The 19,729-nt window shown below is 51.0% G+C and overlaps 2 protein-coding genes across 5 annotated transcripts in view; both read right to left on the bottom strand.

Annotated features, from left to right (window-relative positions):
* Positions 1-8,362, bottom strand: part of LOC146668952 (echinoderm microtubule-associated protein-like 6) — a 39,782-nt gene extending 31,420 nt beyond the window's left edge. For all 3 annotated transcript variants that reach the window (XM_085408273.1, XM_085408274.1, XM_085408275.1), the window contains exons 1-9: positions 7,338-8,362; positions 5,469-5,628; positions 4,911-5,009; positions 4,770-4,838; positions 3,961-4,146; positions 3,620-3,755; positions 2,714-2,915; positions 2,494-2,631; positions 1,851-2,107 (exon numbers count right to left, since the gene is read on the bottom strand). In XM_085408273.1, coding sequence (XP_085264399.1) covers positions 1,851-2,107; positions 2,494-2,631; positions 2,714-2,915; positions 3,620-3,755; positions 3,961-4,146; positions 4,770-4,838; positions 4,911-5,009; positions 5,469-5,628; positions 7,338-7,534 — 1,444 coding nt within the window. In that variant the 5' untranslated portion in view covers positions 7,535-8,362. The remainder of the gene's footprint in view (positions 1-1,850; positions 2,108-2,493; positions 2,632-2,713; positions 2,916-3,619; positions 3,756-3,960; positions 4,147-4,769; positions 4,839-4,910; positions 5,010-5,468; positions 5,629-7,337) is intronic.
* A 1,402-nt stretch (positions 8,363-9,764) lies between these two features.
* LOC146668949 (spectrin beta chain, non-erythrocytic 1-like) overlaps positions 9,765-19,729 on the bottom strand; it is a 32,971-nt gene continuing 23,006 nt past the window's right edge. For both annotated transcript variants that reach the window (XM_085408260.1, XM_085408261.1), the window contains 16 exons: positions 19,378-19,602; positions 19,215-19,304; positions 18,862-19,134; positions 18,614-18,744; positions 18,260-18,464; positions 17,806-18,180; positions 17,230-17,474; positions 17,016-17,154; positions 16,496-16,580; positions 14,168-14,364; positions 13,983-14,086; positions 13,856-13,901; positions 13,500-13,708; positions 13,240-13,413; positions 11,163-11,205; positions 9,765-11,082 (listed from right to left, as the gene is read on the bottom strand). In XM_085408260.1, the coding sequence (XP_085264386.1) occupies positions 10,864-11,082; positions 11,163-11,205; positions 13,240-13,413; positions 13,500-13,708; positions 13,856-13,901; positions 13,983-14,086; positions 14,168-14,364; positions 16,496-16,580; positions 17,016-17,154; positions 17,230-17,474; positions 17,806-18,180; positions 18,260-18,464; positions 18,614-18,744; positions 18,862-19,134; positions 19,215-19,304; positions 19,378-19,602 (2,760 nt within the window). In that variant the 3' untranslated portion in view covers positions 9,765-10,863. The remainder of the gene's footprint in view (positions 11,083-11,162; positions 11,206-13,239; positions 13,414-13,499; positions 13,709-13,855; positions 13,902-13,982; positions 14,087-14,167; positions 14,365-16,495; positions 16,581-17,015; positions 17,155-17,229; positions 17,475-17,805; positions 18,181-18,259; positions 18,465-18,613; positions 18,745-18,861; positions 19,135-19,214; positions 19,305-19,377; positions 19,603-19,729) is intronic.

The raw sequence follows: 19,729 nt of genomic DNA, 5'->3' as shown, positions 1-19,729 counted from the left end.
GAGGCGGTCAATAATTTTGTCCTTTTCAAAGTCTTGAAGGCAAGCTATAACTTTCTTTTTGTAGCTGCTTGTGGGGTCTCGCTTTAGGGCTTCGTAGGTATTGTTGTCCCCGAGGAGAGTAGTGATCTTTGTATCGTAATCTGTAGTGTTTAGGACCACGGTGCATCTTCCCTTATCAGCTGGTAAAACAGTGATGTTGTGGTCTTTGCTCAGGGAAGCGACGGCCTTCTTTTCCTGTATTGTGAGGTTGGATGGAGGGACTTTGGCACTGGAGAGCGTGGCTGAGACTTTCATCCTGATTTGCTCTGCTTCTGTCTGTGATCATTTATTAGTCCGTATGGCAGATTCTGTGGCTGTGATGAGGTCCACTATGGGCAACTGTTGTGGAGAAATGGCAAGATTGAGTCCTTTGGCTAATACTCTCTTTTCAGGTTCAGTGAGAATCCACATTCTTGATTTTAATAAACACTTGATTTTTTAAACACTTCGTATGATGACTAACTGCTCCTGACATGTTGGAGATGTTTGCTCTTTATACAGTAAAGTTACAGCAGGATACAAATAACATCAGGCTAATCCTGCCACGATTTGTTCCCCGGTTCAAATCACAGACTAACAGGATCCCACAGCTGTTTATGTTTTTGAACACATTTTGCACAGAGAGGCATTTTTTGAAACATGTATTGATGCAATGTTGAACATTATTACACAGGAAAAACAACTACAGTAAAATAATCACACCGTGACGCCTCTGCCTTTCTAATGGAGGGACAGTAACTGCGTGTAAAACCTGCAGACAGTCAGATTAACAGTATTTTGTCTCTATCATTCTGCAGTTCATCTCATGTAAACAATAACGTGGCCACAGCGTGACGTGAATAAAGGCACATACCTTTGATGTTGTGTGACCAACTCTGTATTCCTCGTCCACACGGAAACACAAAAAAGAAGTTTTAAAAAATCTCAGTTTTCGGTGATTCGAAACGCCGTTTACGTGGACGAAACAGCTGCGTGTTCAAAAGTACCCGTGTAGGTGCGGACGCAGCATAAAAGAGTTAGTCGTTTATTTTCTTACTACCTGTGATTTATTGCAGGTTACTTGTATTTGCTTAATTGTTCACTAAATGTTTGATGGATTTTTCTTGTAAAACAAAGGGGGGCCAGCAAAAAAAGTTTGGGAACCACTGAAATAGTTCAAATTATCTAAACCCTTAAATATTTTAGGCACGGTGGTTAGCACTGTTGCCGCACAGCAAGAAGGTCCTGAGTTCAATTCCAACATCAGGCCGGGGTCTTTCTGTGTGGAGTTTGCATGTTCTCCCCGTGTTTGCGTGGGTTCCCTCCGGGTACTCCGGCTTCCTCCCACCGTCCAAAGACATGCAGCTTGTGGGGATAGGTTAATTGGATAATCCAAATTGCCACTAGGTGTGAATGTGAGTATGAATGGTTGTCTGTCCCTGTGTGTTGGCCCTGCGACAGACTGGCGACCTGTCCAGGGTGTACCCGCCTCTCGCCCTATGACAGCTGGGATAGGCTCCAGCGCCCCCCGCGACCCTGAAAAGGATAAGCGGAAGCGAATGGATGGATGGATGAAATATTTTATTGTCTCGTTTTATTTTCGCTCAAAAACAAAGTGTACTTTATGTAAACAAGGTCTGGTGGCCCTAAAATGTCAAATGTTGGGTAAATTTTGTGTTAATGTCTTCAGTCAAACTGTAACGCTGAACTGATTGACAATTTATACTAATTTAAAACACGCTAAAATGAAGTGGGGACATTTTTGTCCCCTGAAGACCACAGCTGTGTGGAAACCGGGAGGACAAAACCAAGTCTCAGGTGTTCCTGTGTACCTGGCATCCTGTAGAAGAGCCGCTCCCCGGCACCGTCATTGGTCTGCAGGAAGCGGCTGTCGACCGACCAGTCCAGGTGGGTGATGAAGGAGGCGGAGCGGCTGCACTCGCCTACCTTCTTGTAGCGCTGTGCGACGGCATACACGTCCACCATCCCGTCATTGGACCCGACCGCCAGGAAAGAACCATCCGGAGAAAACTTCAGCTCGTGGATCACTTCCTTCCTGTCCTTGATGTGCACAACCTCTGTCATGTCCCTGCACAAACACACGCATTAGCAGGCCTCACTAACCGGAGCACGGATGGTAAACCACCATCTTAGCCTTTTAACCCCGCCCATTTCTAAGAACCACAGCAACACACGCCAATTATGTTTAACCTGCTTAAAGACCGCTGTCACATAGCAGGAAGTGGTCTTTATCACAAAGAGCACCCGATCGTGATCAGTGGGGTCCATTACCTGTGACCGTTACCGCAGAGATTTAGGAAGCGCGAGGCCGCCAACAGTTTTCCACGTCAGCATTTGTTAACGCAGACGTCAGCTTCCCTGAGCTCGCTGGTCACAGATCGGCTTTAAGCTCCTGTTTAATTTGAGGCGATAACACACCTGTACATAATCTTATCGACAGGTAAGAGAGGTCACCTGACACGCAGCACCGTAAACGAGCCATCCTTCATGCCCAGAGCGAGCTGAGAACCGTCATTGTTGAAAGAAACGCTTCGAACGGACTCCTCCATGTTGCAGCGAGCCAGCAGAGTGTGGTCAGGAAGGCTCCAGAGCCTGAGACACAGGTGAGCAACAGGTTAGGAGGACACCAGGTGAGCGGGAGGGCGTGAGCGGTCTGCGGTGCAGTTGGACCGACCTCACGGAGCGGTCGTCACTCCCGGTGACGGCGACGGGCTGTTTGGGGTGCACGTCCAGCGCCCACAGCTCGCCCTCGCTGTGACCCTGCATCAGTAGAACTGGTTTGTCCCGGTCTCGGACCATCACCTCGAAGATTTCACTGTCCTGAGTCCCGGCCAGGATGCGGTCGGCCTTCCAGCACACGCTACGGATCGACAGACCTGAGACAGGAAACAGGAAACTCTGGGACGGGGGCCACCAATCACAGAACTCACATTTAACAAACACATTGCTGCGTCTCAGATCGACTACTGTAACACAAAAATCCATCAGTACGCTTCAACGTGTCGAGAGCTCTGCTGCCCGTGTTGTCACGAGGACATCACAGCACGCCTGTCCTGAAGCAGCTTCACTGCTCCCGGTCAAATCTGCCATTCATTTTAAATACTCCTCCATACATGTAAGGCATACATCTCTTTCTGTTCCTTCCTCTCGTCTCGACCCTGGAATTCCCCCTCGACATCACCCCACCTATTTAAGACCGCCTACTCCATATAAATCATCCATGATCTTTTTATCTGCTACGCTTATTATTGTGTACAGTTCACGTTTTTATGCCTGTTTTATTTGCTGTACCTGTGTGCTTGGGTGTTTTAAAGGCGCTTTTAAATAACATGTACTATTATTATTATTATTAATAATAAATGTGATCACATGTGATTTGGGAATCCGGCGTCTCTGCCAGAGCCAGGTGAGCAGCAGGTAAGACTCAGCCTGCTGTAGATTCACTTTCTGTGAAGCACTGACAACTTTTTTGCCGCTGTGGTTGATCAAATACAAAACCAAAGCAGAGGCGACCCTGAGCAGGTGGACCCCGGTGTGACCCCTGAGTGACCCCGGTGTGACAGAGGGGACCAGATCAGACCTTTGTAGCCCTGCTCCGCCTCCCTCAGGTCGATCTTTGTGATGGGTTTGAAGTCCACATCCCACAGTCTGATGCAGCCGTCTCGCCCTCCGGTGGCGAATCCTTCCTCACAGGCGTGCATGCTGAAGATCCCCGCCTGCAGAAGAACAACACATTTCCCATCAGCCCCTTCCCAGCACAGGTGCAGCTGTGGGTTAATCACCTGCTCGGGTTAGGTCGGCCATGTTTGATCCTCGCGTTACCTGGAGGAGAAAGCGTTTCCATCAGGGTGGATGCTGCTCTCGAGCTCCACCTGTTTTACAGGTAAAGCTCTGTGTGTGTGTGTGTGTGTGTGTGTGTACCCCGTGTGCAGCCTGTACGGTCCTCATCAGCGTGAGTCCTCGCCACACGTAAACGTCCCCGTTCAGAGCGCCGGAGTACGTGAGCTCGTCTTTGGCCGCAGAGACGCACAGGATGGTCTGCAGGTCGCCCGTTTTCCCAAAAATCCCTCGCTTCGGAGTCAGAGCGTTGCCACACAGAGTCCAAAACTACGCACACAGGAAACAGAGAGGGCGCAGATTAGCACAGGAAGTGGTGCCAGCCATGCTGGCGTGCTGAGTAGGTTATCGACGGCGAGCAGTAGAAGGACCATTTCAACCCCATACAGGACCGTGCAAAAGTCTTGAGCCCCCACACTTCTTTATCTGTCGCAGGAAAATAAGAATCAGTTTTTACAACTCAAACAAGCTGTGACCCTGAATCCTCCCTTAGTGACGCTGCAACAGGTGCAGGCTGCTGTTATTCCCATGATGCACTGGGTGTTTCTTCTTCACTCACTATGTGTTACAGACCTCTCTGCACTGAATCATACCTGTTATTAATCTGTCTCTCTTCCACAGCATGTCTTTGTCCTGTCTTCCTTCTCTCACCCACCTGTGAGTCAACATCTGAACATTACCTGATGCTGCACAGAGTGAGGAGCAGCTCAAGAGTTTTGCACAGCTCTGTACGTGACAGAGGTGTGAGGTCGAAATCATCACCGGGTTTAAACGTCTCCTGTACTTTTCAGCCGCACATCGTCCGCTGCAGGCGGGATGATGTGCGGCTGATCCCAGCACCCACAGCTGCCTGTGAACCCCTCCGTCATGTGACCACCCAGGTGCTGCCCCACCTTGATGTGCTTGACTCCGCAGCTGACCAGCCGGCCGGCCTGGAACGGATCCCAGCACACGTCGAAGATCTGTGGGAAAAGCGAGAGCGGCGTTACTCCTCAGGTACGCCTGCAGATAAACGCGTGTGCGCCGGCACGTACTCTGTCCGAGTGTCCGGTGGCCGTGGCGAGGACACGTCCTCTTCTCCAGTCCCAGACGCACACCGTGTTCTTGGCATCCAGGCCAACTGAGGCCAGTCGCTATGGCAACAGAAACAAAGAGGGAACGTGATTGGACGATACCTTTACGATGAAACGTAAAGGTGACCCACTCGCCTTCGCCTCACTTCCTGTCACATCTCCTGCTCTGGCCGCGCGCATTCACACTAAACGTAGAGCTCCTACTGACGAGCTCAGTGTTCGCAGTAATCTCTCAACACTGGGTCAGAGTGATGTCACAGAGAGGCGCCAAAAGCCCCGCCCACTTGCTTGTGTCTGTTGATGAGGTGCAGCCAATGACAGGAAAGTTATCTTACAGCAGGAGGAGCTAAAGCAGCGGGTGTCAGACACAGGAGGATTATTCTGAAGCGCGACTCATACAAAGCTGCTGTAAAACTGCTGCTGCTGATAAAGTTTCAATTCAAAATCAAAGATTTTATTTTTTAAATTGTTAAAACTTTAATCTGAGACAGGTGGTTAGAGTGTCGGTAACATCGTTACCTGTCCATCAGCATCGAAGGCGAGACAGGCCACTCCGTGGGTGTGCACGTCCCGCAGGATGGACACCGTCTGCATGGCGTACGTGTCCCAGATACAGATGTACGGGTCCTTCCCCACCTGACCTGTCGCCACCTGGATCTTATCAGGATGCATGGCCAGACTGAGAAAGGAAGAAGAAGAAGTCAGCAGTTCTGACACCGATCACAGCGACCGACGGCTGAGCTCGACTTCCTGTCTCCACACTGTGACCTCATCACTAGGGCTGACCTGGCAGCTGCTGATGAAGCTTTTAATCGTTCAGCGGCCACCCGGCCATCTGTGAAGGGGGGCGGACACGCAGCAGCACACACGTGTGTTCACCAACACGCCTCAGGGCTGGTGGAAGTAAGCACTTAATGCTGGTTTTTGTGATGGTTACAGACATGCAGTGGCTTTCTGTTTTTAAAGGTCCTCCAATCAGAGAGTCCCATTAAAACAGCTGAACTGGGCGTGAGTGCCCCCTGTCTGCAGAGCATCACAAACACTGAAGGAAACCTAAAAACAGACAGATTCCAAAGGAAGTTCTGAACTGTGTTAAAGCTGAAACAAAATGCTGAGCAGGAGGAAGTCAGGACGAATTTAAGCACACGGGTTTGACGTGTCGCTCCAGATCCAGTGAACACTGACAAAGTGCTGCAGGGCACGTAAACACAACAGCTGACACAACAGTTTTCTCCTGGACTCTGGAGATATTAAAGTTTCCACACTCACACGATGGCACTACCTGCAGCTTTGCCGTGGACTGTGGCAGATTCTCTTTTGTAAATTAACTCTAATCTTTATTTCAATCCTGAACCCGACTGCACAGACCATCAAACATCTGTCAGCCCACGAGCAGACCCACATAATCCTCCGTTATATCACCAAGAATGAGCAAAATTCACAAAACAAGTTTCAGTTTGCGTCAGTCACGCCTAAAACCTGAGACCAGAAACCGTCTCTCAGGTGTTCACGGAGCTCACATATCAGCTCCTTTTCTATATATAAATTGGGCCAGAGGAGTCGCCCCCTGCTGGATGTTCGAGAGAATGCCATTCTAAGTATTTACGTCCAATTTCCATCCTCAGACTAGCTTCAGAAACCCTTTCCAGCTCCTCCAGAGGTACACCAAGATGTTCCCAAACCAGCCGAGATGCCGGGGATCTGCCACGGGGCCTCCAGGTGACACACCTCCCCAGGAGGGTCCAGGTCAGACTCCTCTCTACTCTGAGCTCTACCTGAAACACCGAACCCTCACAGCATCTCTGAGCCTGCGCCTAGACACCTTCAGAGGGAGCTTGTGGTCACAGGTGAGCAGAAGTACGTAGATCTAGCAGTAAACAGATCGCTTCACTTTCAATTCATCTGTCGACCTCCTGCTCCACCCTGCCCTCACTGTTAACATACTCTGGGAAACCTAAACTCCTCCTCCAGCCGATGACCAGGACCTCTGTGAGCAGGAGGTCAAGTGAGGGAGAACCGAAACGAGGTCCAGAAACCATCGAAGCCAAAGTCCATCATCATCTGTATCCGCTTACAAATTCTGTCATCTCTGACAGAAATGAGACCAGAATCGTGAGGTGAACCCAACAGGCCCGATACCCCGCACTCCTGAAGCGCCCCTTATAGGACACCCTGCAGAATGCGGTCAAATCAGCTGGACAAACTGCTCAAGAAGTAAAGAGCTGTTCTGCAACCTGAGTGAGAACCACACCGGTCTTCTGAATCCGAGGTTCTAACTGAACATTCTCTGGACGTTGAATCCAGCGGCTGATGGACCGACCTTTAAATCCTAAAACCCGCCTGCATGGCGTCAGAGTTCACCAGCACCGTCACAGGGTTCCTCCTCACCTGATAATGTCATCGTTGTGTCCCAGGTAGAACTTCTGTGTGTGCTCTCTGGTGTTGAAGACCACGCCCACCCCGGCCACGAAGTACACCACATCTTTCCCAGCTGTGTAGTACAGGTTGTTTCGGCACTGGTGGCCCCGGTACCCGTGGATCCACTCCAGCCTCAGCTGGCAGCGCGGCGCTGTTTTATCTGACATGTCTGCTCAAACCCACAAACTCAAACATCCACAGAAAAACCGTCTCAGAGAAATGTATCTGCTGGAGCCGCTAATGTTGCCAGGAACTGCCGTCCATCCCTGTAGTCTCTTTGCCTACACTTCCCATGATTCCAGAGGCAGCTTTGGCACCGCTCACTAATGTGTCAGCAGGAAGGTTGTAAGGGTCTTCTTCTGCGCTTTTCACAGTAAAAATCCCGAGTGGAGTCAGCGCCGGGGCCAGAAACCTCTGACCGACACCTGAACACACCTGCTCACCTGAAGACTTGCTCAGGTGGATTTTATGATGATGGAAACCGGAACGACTGTGAATAAACTGAGTGCTGCTGAGATAAAATCAATGTTTGCTAAATTCAGACGACCTGAGACAAAATCACAGAATTTCAAAATCATAAAGACCAAATTCAGCTGATGAAAATTTAACAGTGAGTTTATGTGTTTTAACTAAATAAAAGGCGGCGGTCTAAACCCTGACGTTTCCAGCTTCCATGTCCGACCTCAGAGACACTCCCGGAAATGTAACTTCGAGCTGTTTGTGGGCGTTTTAATTCCGACCCGCAGCAGACAGACCGGACCGGGTCACCGTTAGCGGCTCCTCCCGGCCTCCGTCCGTCAGGCGCAGATTTAAATCACAGCAAATCCTCCGCCGTCTGCGCCGATCCGCAGATTACTGCGCACATCTACCCGCGACCGTCCACACCCGCCCGCACCGGCGCTCCTGCTCGGGCACCGGTCACCAGCAGCCCTAAAACCGTGAAAAACCGCGACCCGAGAACGGAGCGCTAACGGGACCGCCGAAAGCATCAAGCCGGAAACCGTGAAACCCCGTGCTTCCCGCGGTCACCTTCAAAATAAAAGCACCAGATACATAGCATCGCATTTATCGTTCATTCATCGCAGGATTGGCGCAAACACGAGCTCTTCTCTCCGTTTGTGACTAAGAGACACAAAAATAACGCCTGAGAGGTCATGACGTCACACATATGCTTCAGCTTCTTATCTCACGATGAGGCTTACATCTCTTTTAAAAGCCTTTCATTTATTTACGCCCTCATTCACTTCACCTTTAGTATAGCTTAAATATGTAATGTGTCTTTGTGACGTTTACAGTCAGACGTCATCAGATGCTGAGAGGAAGTCAGACTAATCTGAAAGCGTTTTTCCAGCTCAGCAAAAATAAAAGGAAGCTAGTTTCTCCTGACGGCCTTCATGTGGTTCAATACACGCAATGACCCAACAGCAACCAGTCCTCCAACCAGCAGCTCCCAGACTATGGACAACCTTGTCTGGTCTGAGGTCACCTGGAGGTCACCACCTGAAACTTGGTCAGCAGCGTGCGCATGCAGCCGATGTGCATCTGCAGGTGCGAGTCCAATCACGTGACTGCAGCTCATGCAGGAGTCTGGTTCAGATTCTGCAGCAGTTCTGCAGCCCTCGACAGGGAGGCGTGCACACATCAGCACCTTTTAAAAAAAATCTCAGTTTCATCCAGTTATGAATTTGACATGTTTATTCACAACATAAAGACTTTTATTTTTTAGTCTTTTATTTCTGAAAAAACCTTTACCTGCACAGACATCTAAATGTTTGTAGGAAAACACAGCTGTACTCTAAAGTCAGTGTGAACCAGCACTCACAGGTGTGCTGAGGATTAAGGTCCGCAGTTTTCTGCACGCAGGCGCAGTGAGTAGTGACCTGCTCTTCCCCGTTTTTCTCCGTGATGAACAAACACCTCTGAGCTCTCTGCACGCTTAATCCGATTTTTTTTCCCACAATCCTCCGTTTTCTTTTGAAGGTCACAGCTTCCGGTTTCCCTCGCGGACACCTCCGCGAGCTTCCCGCCTCTGAGCAGGTACGGTCAGCGTACAGCCGCAGTGCATGCTGGGGGTTGTAGTGTTTTTAACGAGCAGCTCACTGCATCCATGCCACGTTAGGCGAGATTTACCTGAACCCTCCAATGAGCGTCATCACTGGGCAGGAACTATATCTGTAACTCACCTGTTTGCTCTAACACCTGCAGGCCACAACCAATGAAAACTTCAGTGGACCTGGAGATTTAAAAAGGGACCGCCCCCAGCATTAAACCAGGGACCAGCCTCCCCCCCCCCCACACACACACACCACAGAGGCAGACACAGATGGGGAAGGGGGGGCCTCGGGTTTGTGCGGGTTTCTAACTGAGCACGTGCAAAGACAACAGGAAGCTACTGAGTAAAGGTTAAAAGCTTTAATGACATCACACATATGTGACAGAGAGCTGTAAGTCTACAGGTGCAGGTTCATACATGAGAAGCTGTAATGATCGAAGGTCGGCTAAATATCGGCGAGCGTCTTCATTCCTATTGGTGCAGCTCTGATTGTGCAGGACGACGGCGGGGCTTCCATACATGTTCGCTACGATAGATCTACAGTGACGGGGCAGCACGGGTATCAAAGAGCAGAAATCAGCGTGGTGCGAAGAGCCGATGACGAGCAAGCAACCTTCACCAGTCTAGACCTCGCTCCCGTCGGCGGGACGGCGAGCTCCCTCCGCCCTCGCCGACACCACCTGACCAGAGATACAAAAGGAGGAAGTCGCAGTTTCGCGCTCAGGTCGGAGCCTGATGAAGCATGCAGGTGGACGTTTCTAAATCACCACCTCCTTGAAGGCGATTGGGCTGTCTGACAAAAACAACATGGCTGCAGAGAAACGAAAACAGAAATTATTGGAATGAAATGCACTGTTGGTCCAATTTCTCCGCGGCAGGAAACGGCGTCTGTGACGAGGAAACGACAAAAAATAGAAAAATAACAAATTTCAGAGAATAAAAAACAAACAATAACAGAACATTAGCGTGTGGTCCCTGATGATGTCATCAAAGAAAGAGCGAGATGCAGTGATGATGTCACGGCCGGTAATGCACACGGCGACAGCGGCCTCATTCGCCAACGATGACGCGGCGTTACATCAGGCACTCCGACTCGCCGCCAAATGACCGACACGCGAACAAAAATGCAGAACGCACAAAAACGAGGCGACAGCGGGCTTTGGCGAAACGCTCCTTTGCTCCTCGTCTCCACCGCCTCAGTCTCTGGGATTGGCCGATTTTAAAGGTGAACCATTCAGCGGGGAGGACTGAGGCTCGCCAGCCTCAGAGAGGCGGCGGTTTCACCCGCTCCAAGTCGATCTTCAGGAAGCTGGCGGCGCTCTGAGGCGGCCTCCAGTTCTCCCCGGCTGATGGCGGCCCATGAGAAATGAGGCGCCTGTAAATGTGGCGATGGGTGCGTCAGAGCACCTGGGCGGTTTCGCCAAAGCGTCTCGCTGCCGCGCTCTACTGCTTCTTCTTGCTGAACAGGCTGAAGCGCTTCTCCTTGTCTTTGTCTTTGTCCTTCTCGCGCTTTCCGGGGCTCGACTCGGTGGTGAGCGTGACGGTGGCCGGCAGCGTATGAGCACGCCCGGAGGCAGGCGTGCCAGGGCTGCTGCCCTGGATGTCAGAGCGGTCTGCGGCGCCGGCGTTCAGGATGGCCTGGATCCAGGTACTCATCTCCTCCTGCGGAGGCACGTAAGCAGTTAAGCAGGAACGCCACACAGGCGAGCGCTTCCACAAATCTGAGCAAAAATCAAACTCACCTCGTCTTTGGCTTGGAACAGGTATTCGTTTCCATCGGTGATTCTGAAAGAGCGAGAGGAAGACAGGCGTGAGTGGAGGAACCGTACAAACGCACCAAACCAAGCCTCAGGTCAAAGGTCAAAGGTTAAAGTGCCGGCTGTGCTGAGATACACATCCAGGTGTGTTTAAGCGCTCAGGTGATCAGCGTTCTTTGGACCAATGACGGTCACCGGGCGAAGTCTGAACGACCATCACCCTGACAACCAATCACAGCATCAGTTCCTGCAGGCTGCAGCTGTGATTGGGCTAACAAAAAAATGAGGCAAAGGAGGCGGAGCTGCGTCCTAATGTTGCGGCTGAGAAATGTGTTGGTGAGTAACCATGGTAACGGGATGCTGTCAAACAATAAAACATGTCAGGTGGTTGTTGTAACACTCACAATGTCTGTGTGCGTGTGTGTCTGTGCCTGTCTGTGTGCGTGTGTCTGTCTGTCTGTTCATGTGTGTGTGCGTCTGTGCGTGTGTGTGCATGTGTGTGCGTCTGTGTGTGTGTGTGTGTGTGTGTGTGTGTGTGTGTGTGTGTGTGTTTATCTGTGTGTGTGTGTGTGTGTGTGTCTGTGTGTGTGTGTGTTTATCTGTGTGTGTGTGTGTGTGTGTGTGTGTGTGTGTGTGTCTGTGTGTGTGTGTGTTTATCTGTGTGTGTGTGTGTGTGTGTGTGTGTTTATCTGTGTGTGTGTGTGTGTGTGTGTGTGTGTGTGTGTGTGTGTGTCTGTGTGTTTATCTGTGTGTCTGTGTGTGTGTGTGTGTGTGTGTCTGTGTGTGTGTGTGTGTGTTTATCTGTGTGTCTGTGTGTGTGTGCATGTGTGTGCGTCTGTGCGTGTCTGTGTGTGTGTGTGTCTGTGTCTGTGTGTCTGTGTGTGTGCATGTGCGTCTGTGTCTGTGTGTCTGTGTGTGTGCATGTGTGTGCGTCTGTGTGTGTGTGTGCATGTGCGTCTGTGCGTGCATGTGTGTGCGTGTGTCTGTGCATGTCTGTTCATGTGTGTGCGTCTGTGCGTGTGCGTGCGTGCGTGCGACAACGTCTACATGTGTTTTTGTTGCGTACGCTGCGTCTAGCTCTGACGCTGTGTGAGAGGCTTGTCTAGCACAGACCTATTGCTGGAACAATCAGAGACAATTCTGCTACAATGGCAACAGCGTTGGACAGCAGGCAGAGCTCTGTGTGAGCTCGTGCACGAGGGGGAGGACGAGACGAGCGCTGTTCCTGCTGCTCGAACCCCCCAGTCGCTCTCAGTCAGCTCCCCCGTAGCACTGCTCTTTATTGTGGTTACATGAATATGCATAGGCCCATTAACATATGACATCTTACACAGGCATGCATGTGAACAAAGAGTCTATGCATACGTGTAGGTATGAGTGTGTGTGAATGTGGGTGTGTGTATGTATGTGTGGGTCAAGATGTGGCCCTGTGAACGCCTCCTTAAAAAGCCGGTGCCAGGAGTCCAGCGGTCCCCTAAACAAAGGGCTCTTATACTTAAACAGATACAGAGTAGGTGTCCTCCTATACCATCAATCAGAAAGAGAAGGTACGACCTCGCTCATGACCTTAGGATGTGCGTGTGCCAGAACACTCTGGAAGGCTCACAGAGTCTTTGCAGACTACTGAGGATCAGACCTCTATCATTATACAATTGATTATATATTTCTAAGCATAAATGACAATCCATCAATATAAACCTAACACTGTGAAACAGTAAAATCAGCTGATCGTTACATCAAAAATGAGATCTGGAGTTTGATTGGCTCGGCCACGACAGGTGAGGCCTTTGTGGACAGGTGACCTCAAATCAAAGCTGTAGTTTTTTCTCGTGCAGCTTTAACAGAACCAGGAAGTGCGCCCAGCACACCTGACACATCACATCAGAGGTTCTGTGACATCATCACTGTGATGTTGACTACTTTATTATATTCTAAGAATATTTGTTCAAACAAACTGGAACTTTCCAGCTTCACGGAGACGCTGCGACCAGCGGCGGCGTTTAATGTGAGACGTGTTCAACTTGTGTCCAGACTACACCTGACTTCCTGCTGCGCTCGGTACCTGAGTTTGAAGACGTGTTTCTTCTTCTTGTAGTCCGAGGCGACGTCACACGTGGCGTCCTTCAGGCTGATGGGGAGCTCGTTGTGGTACGGCACGCCCTGGCTCGCCGCCTTGCCGTCCTTGTAGAAACCCATTTCTTTGTTGTTGATGATGCAGTACACGTTGTGCCACGACCTGCGAATCACACAGCAGTGGGGTCAGGTGACGGGTCAGGTGACGTAGCTGCGTGCGAGGCACTTCCTGTGGGGCGTGGAGCTCACCTGTTGGAAGCCTTCTTGTTGTGGCCCTCCCACTCGTGTTTGCGGTGCAGCAGTCCCTCCTGGGGCGAGCTGGAGTCCCGGTTCTTGGTGGGCAGTGTGGTCGACTGACTTTTAACCTTCCTGCCAGAGGTGGGCGAGGGGGCGGGGCTCGGCTCTTTGGAGCTCCGTTCACCAACACCGTTCACCAGCTCTCCGTCCTCCACGCCGTCCTGCACAGGTGGGGTTAAGCAGCAGCAGATTCAGTTTAACACCACAGAAGAAGAAATATTAGCTGTAAATACACTTTAAGAAGAAAACAAAGGTGAAGCGTGTGGCGTGCGCCACCGCCGGAGGCATAAAGGTTAAAGTTTACTGACCCTGGGAGAATCCTGGTCCGAGGGCGGTCCGTTCTGAGTGACGGCGCTGCAGAAACACACACACACTCGTTATTGTCACGCTTTTACTTACGTGGTGAGCGTTATGACACATTTGCGGCGCTTTCACCTCTGCTGCGCCTCCTCCTGCTGAACTTCCACAGGCTCTGGAGATGGTGGCTTCCTCCTCCTCTCCTCCTCCTCCTGCTGCCTCCTCACATCCAGCAGTTCCAGCTGGAAGACACGTGTAAACATCATCATCATCATCATCATCACATTCCTCCTCATCACCCTATCCGGCTACCCCACCCTCACCGTAGTCAGTCTCTCCAGGGCGGAGAAGCGCTCCTCCCAGGTGGCGGCGGACTTCTCGAAGGCTTCGTGGCGTTTGATGAGCTTCTCGACCTCGTCCACGCTCTGGCCCAGCTCCCTGCTGGACAGGTAGGGCTCCTGACCCAGCAGCCAGGCCTCGGCCACGCCAGCGTCCCGAGAGAACTGGTGGACCTCCAGGACTGAGGAAGAGAGAGGAAGATTTTATGACTGAACTTATCAACGCGACTGCAGGCTCAACGTGTCATACAGAGGATGGCAAGGTGAGAGGTGTGCAGGTGTTTCTACAGGAGTGTGACCTATCACGAGGCTCCACAGCAAAGCCTTTAAGCGTGGTCGTTTTCTGTCTTTGTGGCGTTTTTGTGTCTTTCTGGTCTTTTTGTATCTTTGTTGCCGTTTTTGTATCTTTCTGGTCTTTTTGTATCTTTCTGGGGCCCGTTCTTCGTACCTCGCTTACTACATCCAAGACCAAACCATCGCGCTAACCGTGAGCTCGCTAATCCGGTTCTCCGAACACACCTGTTGTTGACGATTAGTACAGCTGGATGAAGTAATGTGAGATCACTGGGTGTCGTAAAAGGGGCTACGCATCGATAGTAGAAACATTGATCGGCAACCCTCTGATTGGTCGGCGAAAATGTCGAAGGAGCGCGCTCGGTATTTTCCGGCAGCAGAGCAAGAACTCTTGAGTGAGGGATTTCAGGAGTTTCAGAGTTTAATCAGAACACAAGGGAACACTGCAAAGGCTGCAAAAGCAAGGAGAGAGGGCTGGCAGAAAGTTGCTGACAAATTAAACTCGTAAGTAATTTAATAATAACAATAATAATGGATTGGATCTATATAGCACTTTTCAAGGCACCCAAAGCGCTTTACAATGCCACTATTCATTCACTCTCACATTCACACACTGGTGGAGGCAGCTACAGGTGTAGCCACAGCTGCCCTGGGGCAGACTGACAGAAGCCAGGCTGCCATATCGCGCCATCGGCCCCTCTGGCCAACACCAGTAGGCGGTAGGGTAAATTTATTATATTATATTATATCCTCTTTCACATTAGAGCCACAACAGGACCCACTAGAACATGGGAACAAGTAAAAGTGAAATATAAGAATATTCTACAGAATGGTAATATTTATCACTTATATTGCTTTTAGTCTCTTGGAAAGAGAGCCTGAAATAATCTGTTTGTTTATAACAGCAACCAAGAAAAGGGCAGAGCAAAAAAAGACAGGTGGTGGTCCTGCACCCCCTCGTCAACAAGTTGGTTAAGTAAATAATATCCTCACGGGAAAATCGATATCTCTCTATGAGCACACTGTCGCGCTGAGCTAAAGGATCCTGTCTGTCCCGCAATATACGCTGAATTCTGAGGACTCTCCTTATCAATCTTGCACCTTCCTCAATGGGTTGCTCGCGTATACGGACAGGACATGGCTGCGACAGACTTCCCAAATCCACCTTGGCTTTTATAGCCGTGGTCTCTCATCTTGATTACACGAAGTAATTTACAATTACTACTGTGAAATATGAATTACATCTGTAATAATCACATACATGTAATAGAATGTTAATAGTACATTTCCCTTTTTTAGGAAATGACCTGTATGTATCTGTGTGACATCAATAAAAGGATCAGGTGCTGCATTATCTTTAGTTACATTGATGTTATTTATTTATCGCTGTTGCTTTCATATAAATGAAGCGGACATACCTGCGTGGCCGCGATCTAATCCTGTTTACATAAAGTAAACCTGCTCCCGAGCAGGTTTACGCTTACGGCTCTGTTGCTATGACAGCAAGTCCCGGATGAGCTTCGGGGAACCGAACGATCCAGGATCACGCGAAATCGTCAACAATCTCATCCAGCTAACTCACTTAGCGCGGTACGAAGAACGGGCCCCAGGACTTTTTGTATCTTTCTGGTCTTTTTGTATCTTTCTGGTCTTTTTGTATCTTTCTGGTCTTTTTGTATCTTTGTGGCTGTTTGTTCTGCTGTGTCTGTCTCACAAACTGCTGGTTGATGTTTTGCTCTTTGAGGATCAGTGAGAACAGTTCCTGCAGCTGTCAGGTGAAGACATCGTGCACACAGATGCAGACTCTAAGCTGTTCTCTGAGCGTAACTGAAGCGTGTCCTGATTGGTCAGTCGGGTTCGTTAAAGGAGGGCAAGAGCCTGGGGAGTCTTCATCAGTGCTGACTCATCACTGTAGTACCCTGCAGTGATGAGTCAGCACTGACCTATGACCTTTCAGCCTCTTGATCATCATTTTAATTGGATGTTTCATGTGGACGGTAAACAGGAAGTAAGCCTTACTCAGTCGCAGCCACTCCCATCGGTCCTCCCACTTGTCAATCATCTCCTTCCTCTTGTCGGTGAGCTGCAGCAGCCTCTCTTTAATCTGGAAAATATTTTCAGCTCCTTTCAGTCTCAGCTTTATTTATAGACTTTACAGACTGCAGTTCAACCCTGATTTTATTTGCCTCTGTCGTGCCTGTTTGGCTGTTTGACTTTGGTGACCCAGGTGTGTTTGTCCTAGTAAAGGTGAGGCTTTCAAAATAAGAGCACTGCACCATTAAAACCCAAAACAACCGGGCATTGCTCCCTGTGACCAGTGGATGAAACGTCTGCCCATGGCTGTACACAGACCAGGGTTTATTATTTTTGGATTCTTTTCATTTTCCAAATTTCATCATTACTTTAACTTTAACAATTCTTTTGTTGGTCATTAAACTTTCTTTTCTTGATTCAGCACCTTTTTCCTTCTCTTCTCTCAGTCTGTGTTTCAGCTCGTCAGCTGACAATCACCTGAGCGGCCATCAGTGTCTCAGCTCACCTCCTCTGAAGCGTAGTGCTTCCTGGCCAGCAAAGCCTTCCCGAGCTCAATGCAGGCCGTGAAGCTGTCGTTGCGGGCGTCGATCTCCGCCTTGATACCCTGGTGGTTGTTCATCAACAGCTCCACCGACGAAACGTCTCTGGACACACAAACGTCTTTGTTAGCGAGGCCGCTGTGAGGCGAGGATCCACCATTGTGCAGCACACGGACCTACCTGGGGTTTTCCTGGGCCTCGATGAGCCGGATCACGTCATCCATCCACAGCATCAGGTCTCGGACCATGCTGAAGAACCGAAACTTGTCCCCGGTATCGAGGAGGCGGAGCCGGCGTCCATCACACGCCTCCAGCAGACTCCGCCACACCTCCAGCACCTCGCTTTCCCTGCGCTGGATGTCGTCTGCTTTGTCTCCGGCATACGCCGACTGCAGGCGCCCCGCATCCTCCTGCAGCTGCCTCACCTGCAACACAGGGTCAAAGGTCATAACACGTACACCTGCATGTTTCAGTCAGGTGCTCTGACTTTAAATCGCCTAATAAGGAAAGGTGACCTGCGTGGGAGTTTACATGTCTGGTAATTCTTAAGTCACGTGACCTTTAAACGGCTGATCAGCTGAACAGGAAGCTGTGGCTGGTTTCTGGCTGGAAATAACGTGCTCAGAGAGCCCGGCGCTCTCTGAGAGCGCTGGGCTCTGTCTGCACACCTCAGATACAAACCCCCCCCCCCCCCCCCCCCCCCAAAAAAAGCTGTGCCCAAGTGACTCCCAATAAAACCAGTGTCCCCACACTGACCTGTGTTCCCAGGGCCTGGATGTCATGTTCAAAGGTGGTGTGCATCCTCTGCAGCGTCTCCACCGTGTTCTGGTCCCGGCCCACTTCCTCCGGAAGCTTCTTCTGCTTGTCCAGGATGCGTGCCAGGATCTCCTTGGCGTCGTGGTAGAACTTGTGGAGCTCGAAGGAGGCGGCGAGGATCTGCGTCCTGGTGTCGATGAGCTCCAGCAGGTCGGCCCAGGCCTCGTTTAGCCCGTCCTTCCACTCCGCCACCGTGGCCGCATCGCTGTGCCCGGCGTTGATCAGCTCGTCTGCCAGCCGGTTCACGGCGTCCACGCGCTCCTGTCCAATGTTCCCGGTGTCCCGGGCAAACTCCCGGAAACGTTCCTGCAGCATCTGAGCAGCGGGCAGGGATCATAGGTCAGTATGTAATACTTGACAGAGTACACTCAGAGGAAGTACAATCGGTACGCACGGTGACATGCTCGTAGTCCTGTCCTAGCTCGTGTGACCCGGCCACCACCTCGCGCTCGGCGATCCACTGCTCGAGGTCGTCCACCTCTCGATTCAGCTGGAAGAGGCGGAGCCTCTCATCTAGTTTGCCCCGCCTCTCCTCCGACAAGTCCTTCAAGCCGGCATAGAGCTTATCCACCTGAGACTGACGCATGCTGATCCGCTCGCTGACACACACACACACACACACACACACACAGTTAAACTACTCACACTGATGTAGCGACAGACAGGAAGTGTCGCAGCTGGCTTCCTGATGTTGTCTGACTGCTTCCTGTCATGTGATGCAGGTGTGATGTCACTAAAAGCGGCTCACCTCTCCGGGTGTCCGTTGGCCACCAGCCCTCTGCTGGTCTTGGACAGCTGGTGGACGGCCTCGGCGTAGTCCTCCACCGCCTGCTCCATGATCTGATGCTTCTTTAGCATGGTGACGGCGCTCTGCTCGTCCTGATTGGAGCAAACAGTTGTCACGGTAATGATTTTGCTCTCACCCTTCTAATGTGAGTGTTTAATTTAGTTGACTTTCACAGGAAGCTGTGTATGATGTAAGCCCCGCCCACTCACCTTGGCCTTCTCCTCTGACATCATGTAGAGCTCCTGCTCGCTCATCCAGGCCTCGGCCTCGGCGGCGTCAAAGTAGTACTGCTGGGCTTTGTGCGCTTCCTCCAGCCGGCCGTGCCGACGCTCCACCTCCTCCATCAGCCGCTTCCACAGCTGCTGCAGGTCGGCCAGGCGGATCGCATCCCCGTTGGAGGACTCCTCCTTCAGGAGGCTCTGGCTGCGCTCCAGGATGTCATCGATGCGGGGCTGATGGCCCAGGATCTCCTTCTGCAGCGTCTGGGGATGTTCACGCCCACAGAGGTCAGACCGTCATCAGCAAACAGAGCATGCTGTGAGCGAGGCAAACATAGTCCTACCTGGTTCTTCTTGATGAGCAGCTGGACCGTCTGCAGGTTGTGGCCGTGGTCGGTGGACATGGCCACAGGGATCCTCTCCTGAACCCACAGCTGTAAAGGAGTGAGAGCACAGTGAGCGTGAGCGATGGCGCCCCTGAAAATATGGCGTGTGAACTTTACGTACGATCTCGTCCTCGACATCCCGGTTGAACTGGTGAACCTCTCTGGACTCAACCAGGAAGTTCCTGCGACGTCGCAGCGGCTCCAGCAGCTCCTGAAACTTATTTTCCACCACCTGCCTTCGCCCGTCCACCTCGTCCGTGTCCTTCACCTCCTGCCCCAGAGCCTTCACCTGGCTCTGGAGCTCCACCACCTCTCTCTGTCGCACCTCCACCTGGTTCTCCAGCATCTGCAAGCATAGAGGCACAGCTGTCACACCACTGCAGTTCAACTGCAGCTGCACAACATCTGTGATATGTTACAGCTGTGTTACTGTTGTGGTGTTACAGGTGTGTCACAGGTGTGTTACTGTTGTG

The sequence above is a fragment of the Rhamphochromis longiceps genome, linkage group LG6 (genome assembly GCF_057381845.1).
Source record: "Rhamphochromis longiceps isolate RC_006_pf linkage group LG6, R_longiceps_female_GT1.1, whole genome shotgun sequence".
NCBI lineage: Eukaryota > Metazoa > Chordata > Actinopteri > Cichliformes > Cichlidae > Rhamphochromis > Rhamphochromis longiceps.
The sequence above is the reverse complement of the archived record's forward strand: the minus strand, read 5'-3'. Positions and strand labels throughout refer to the sequence as shown.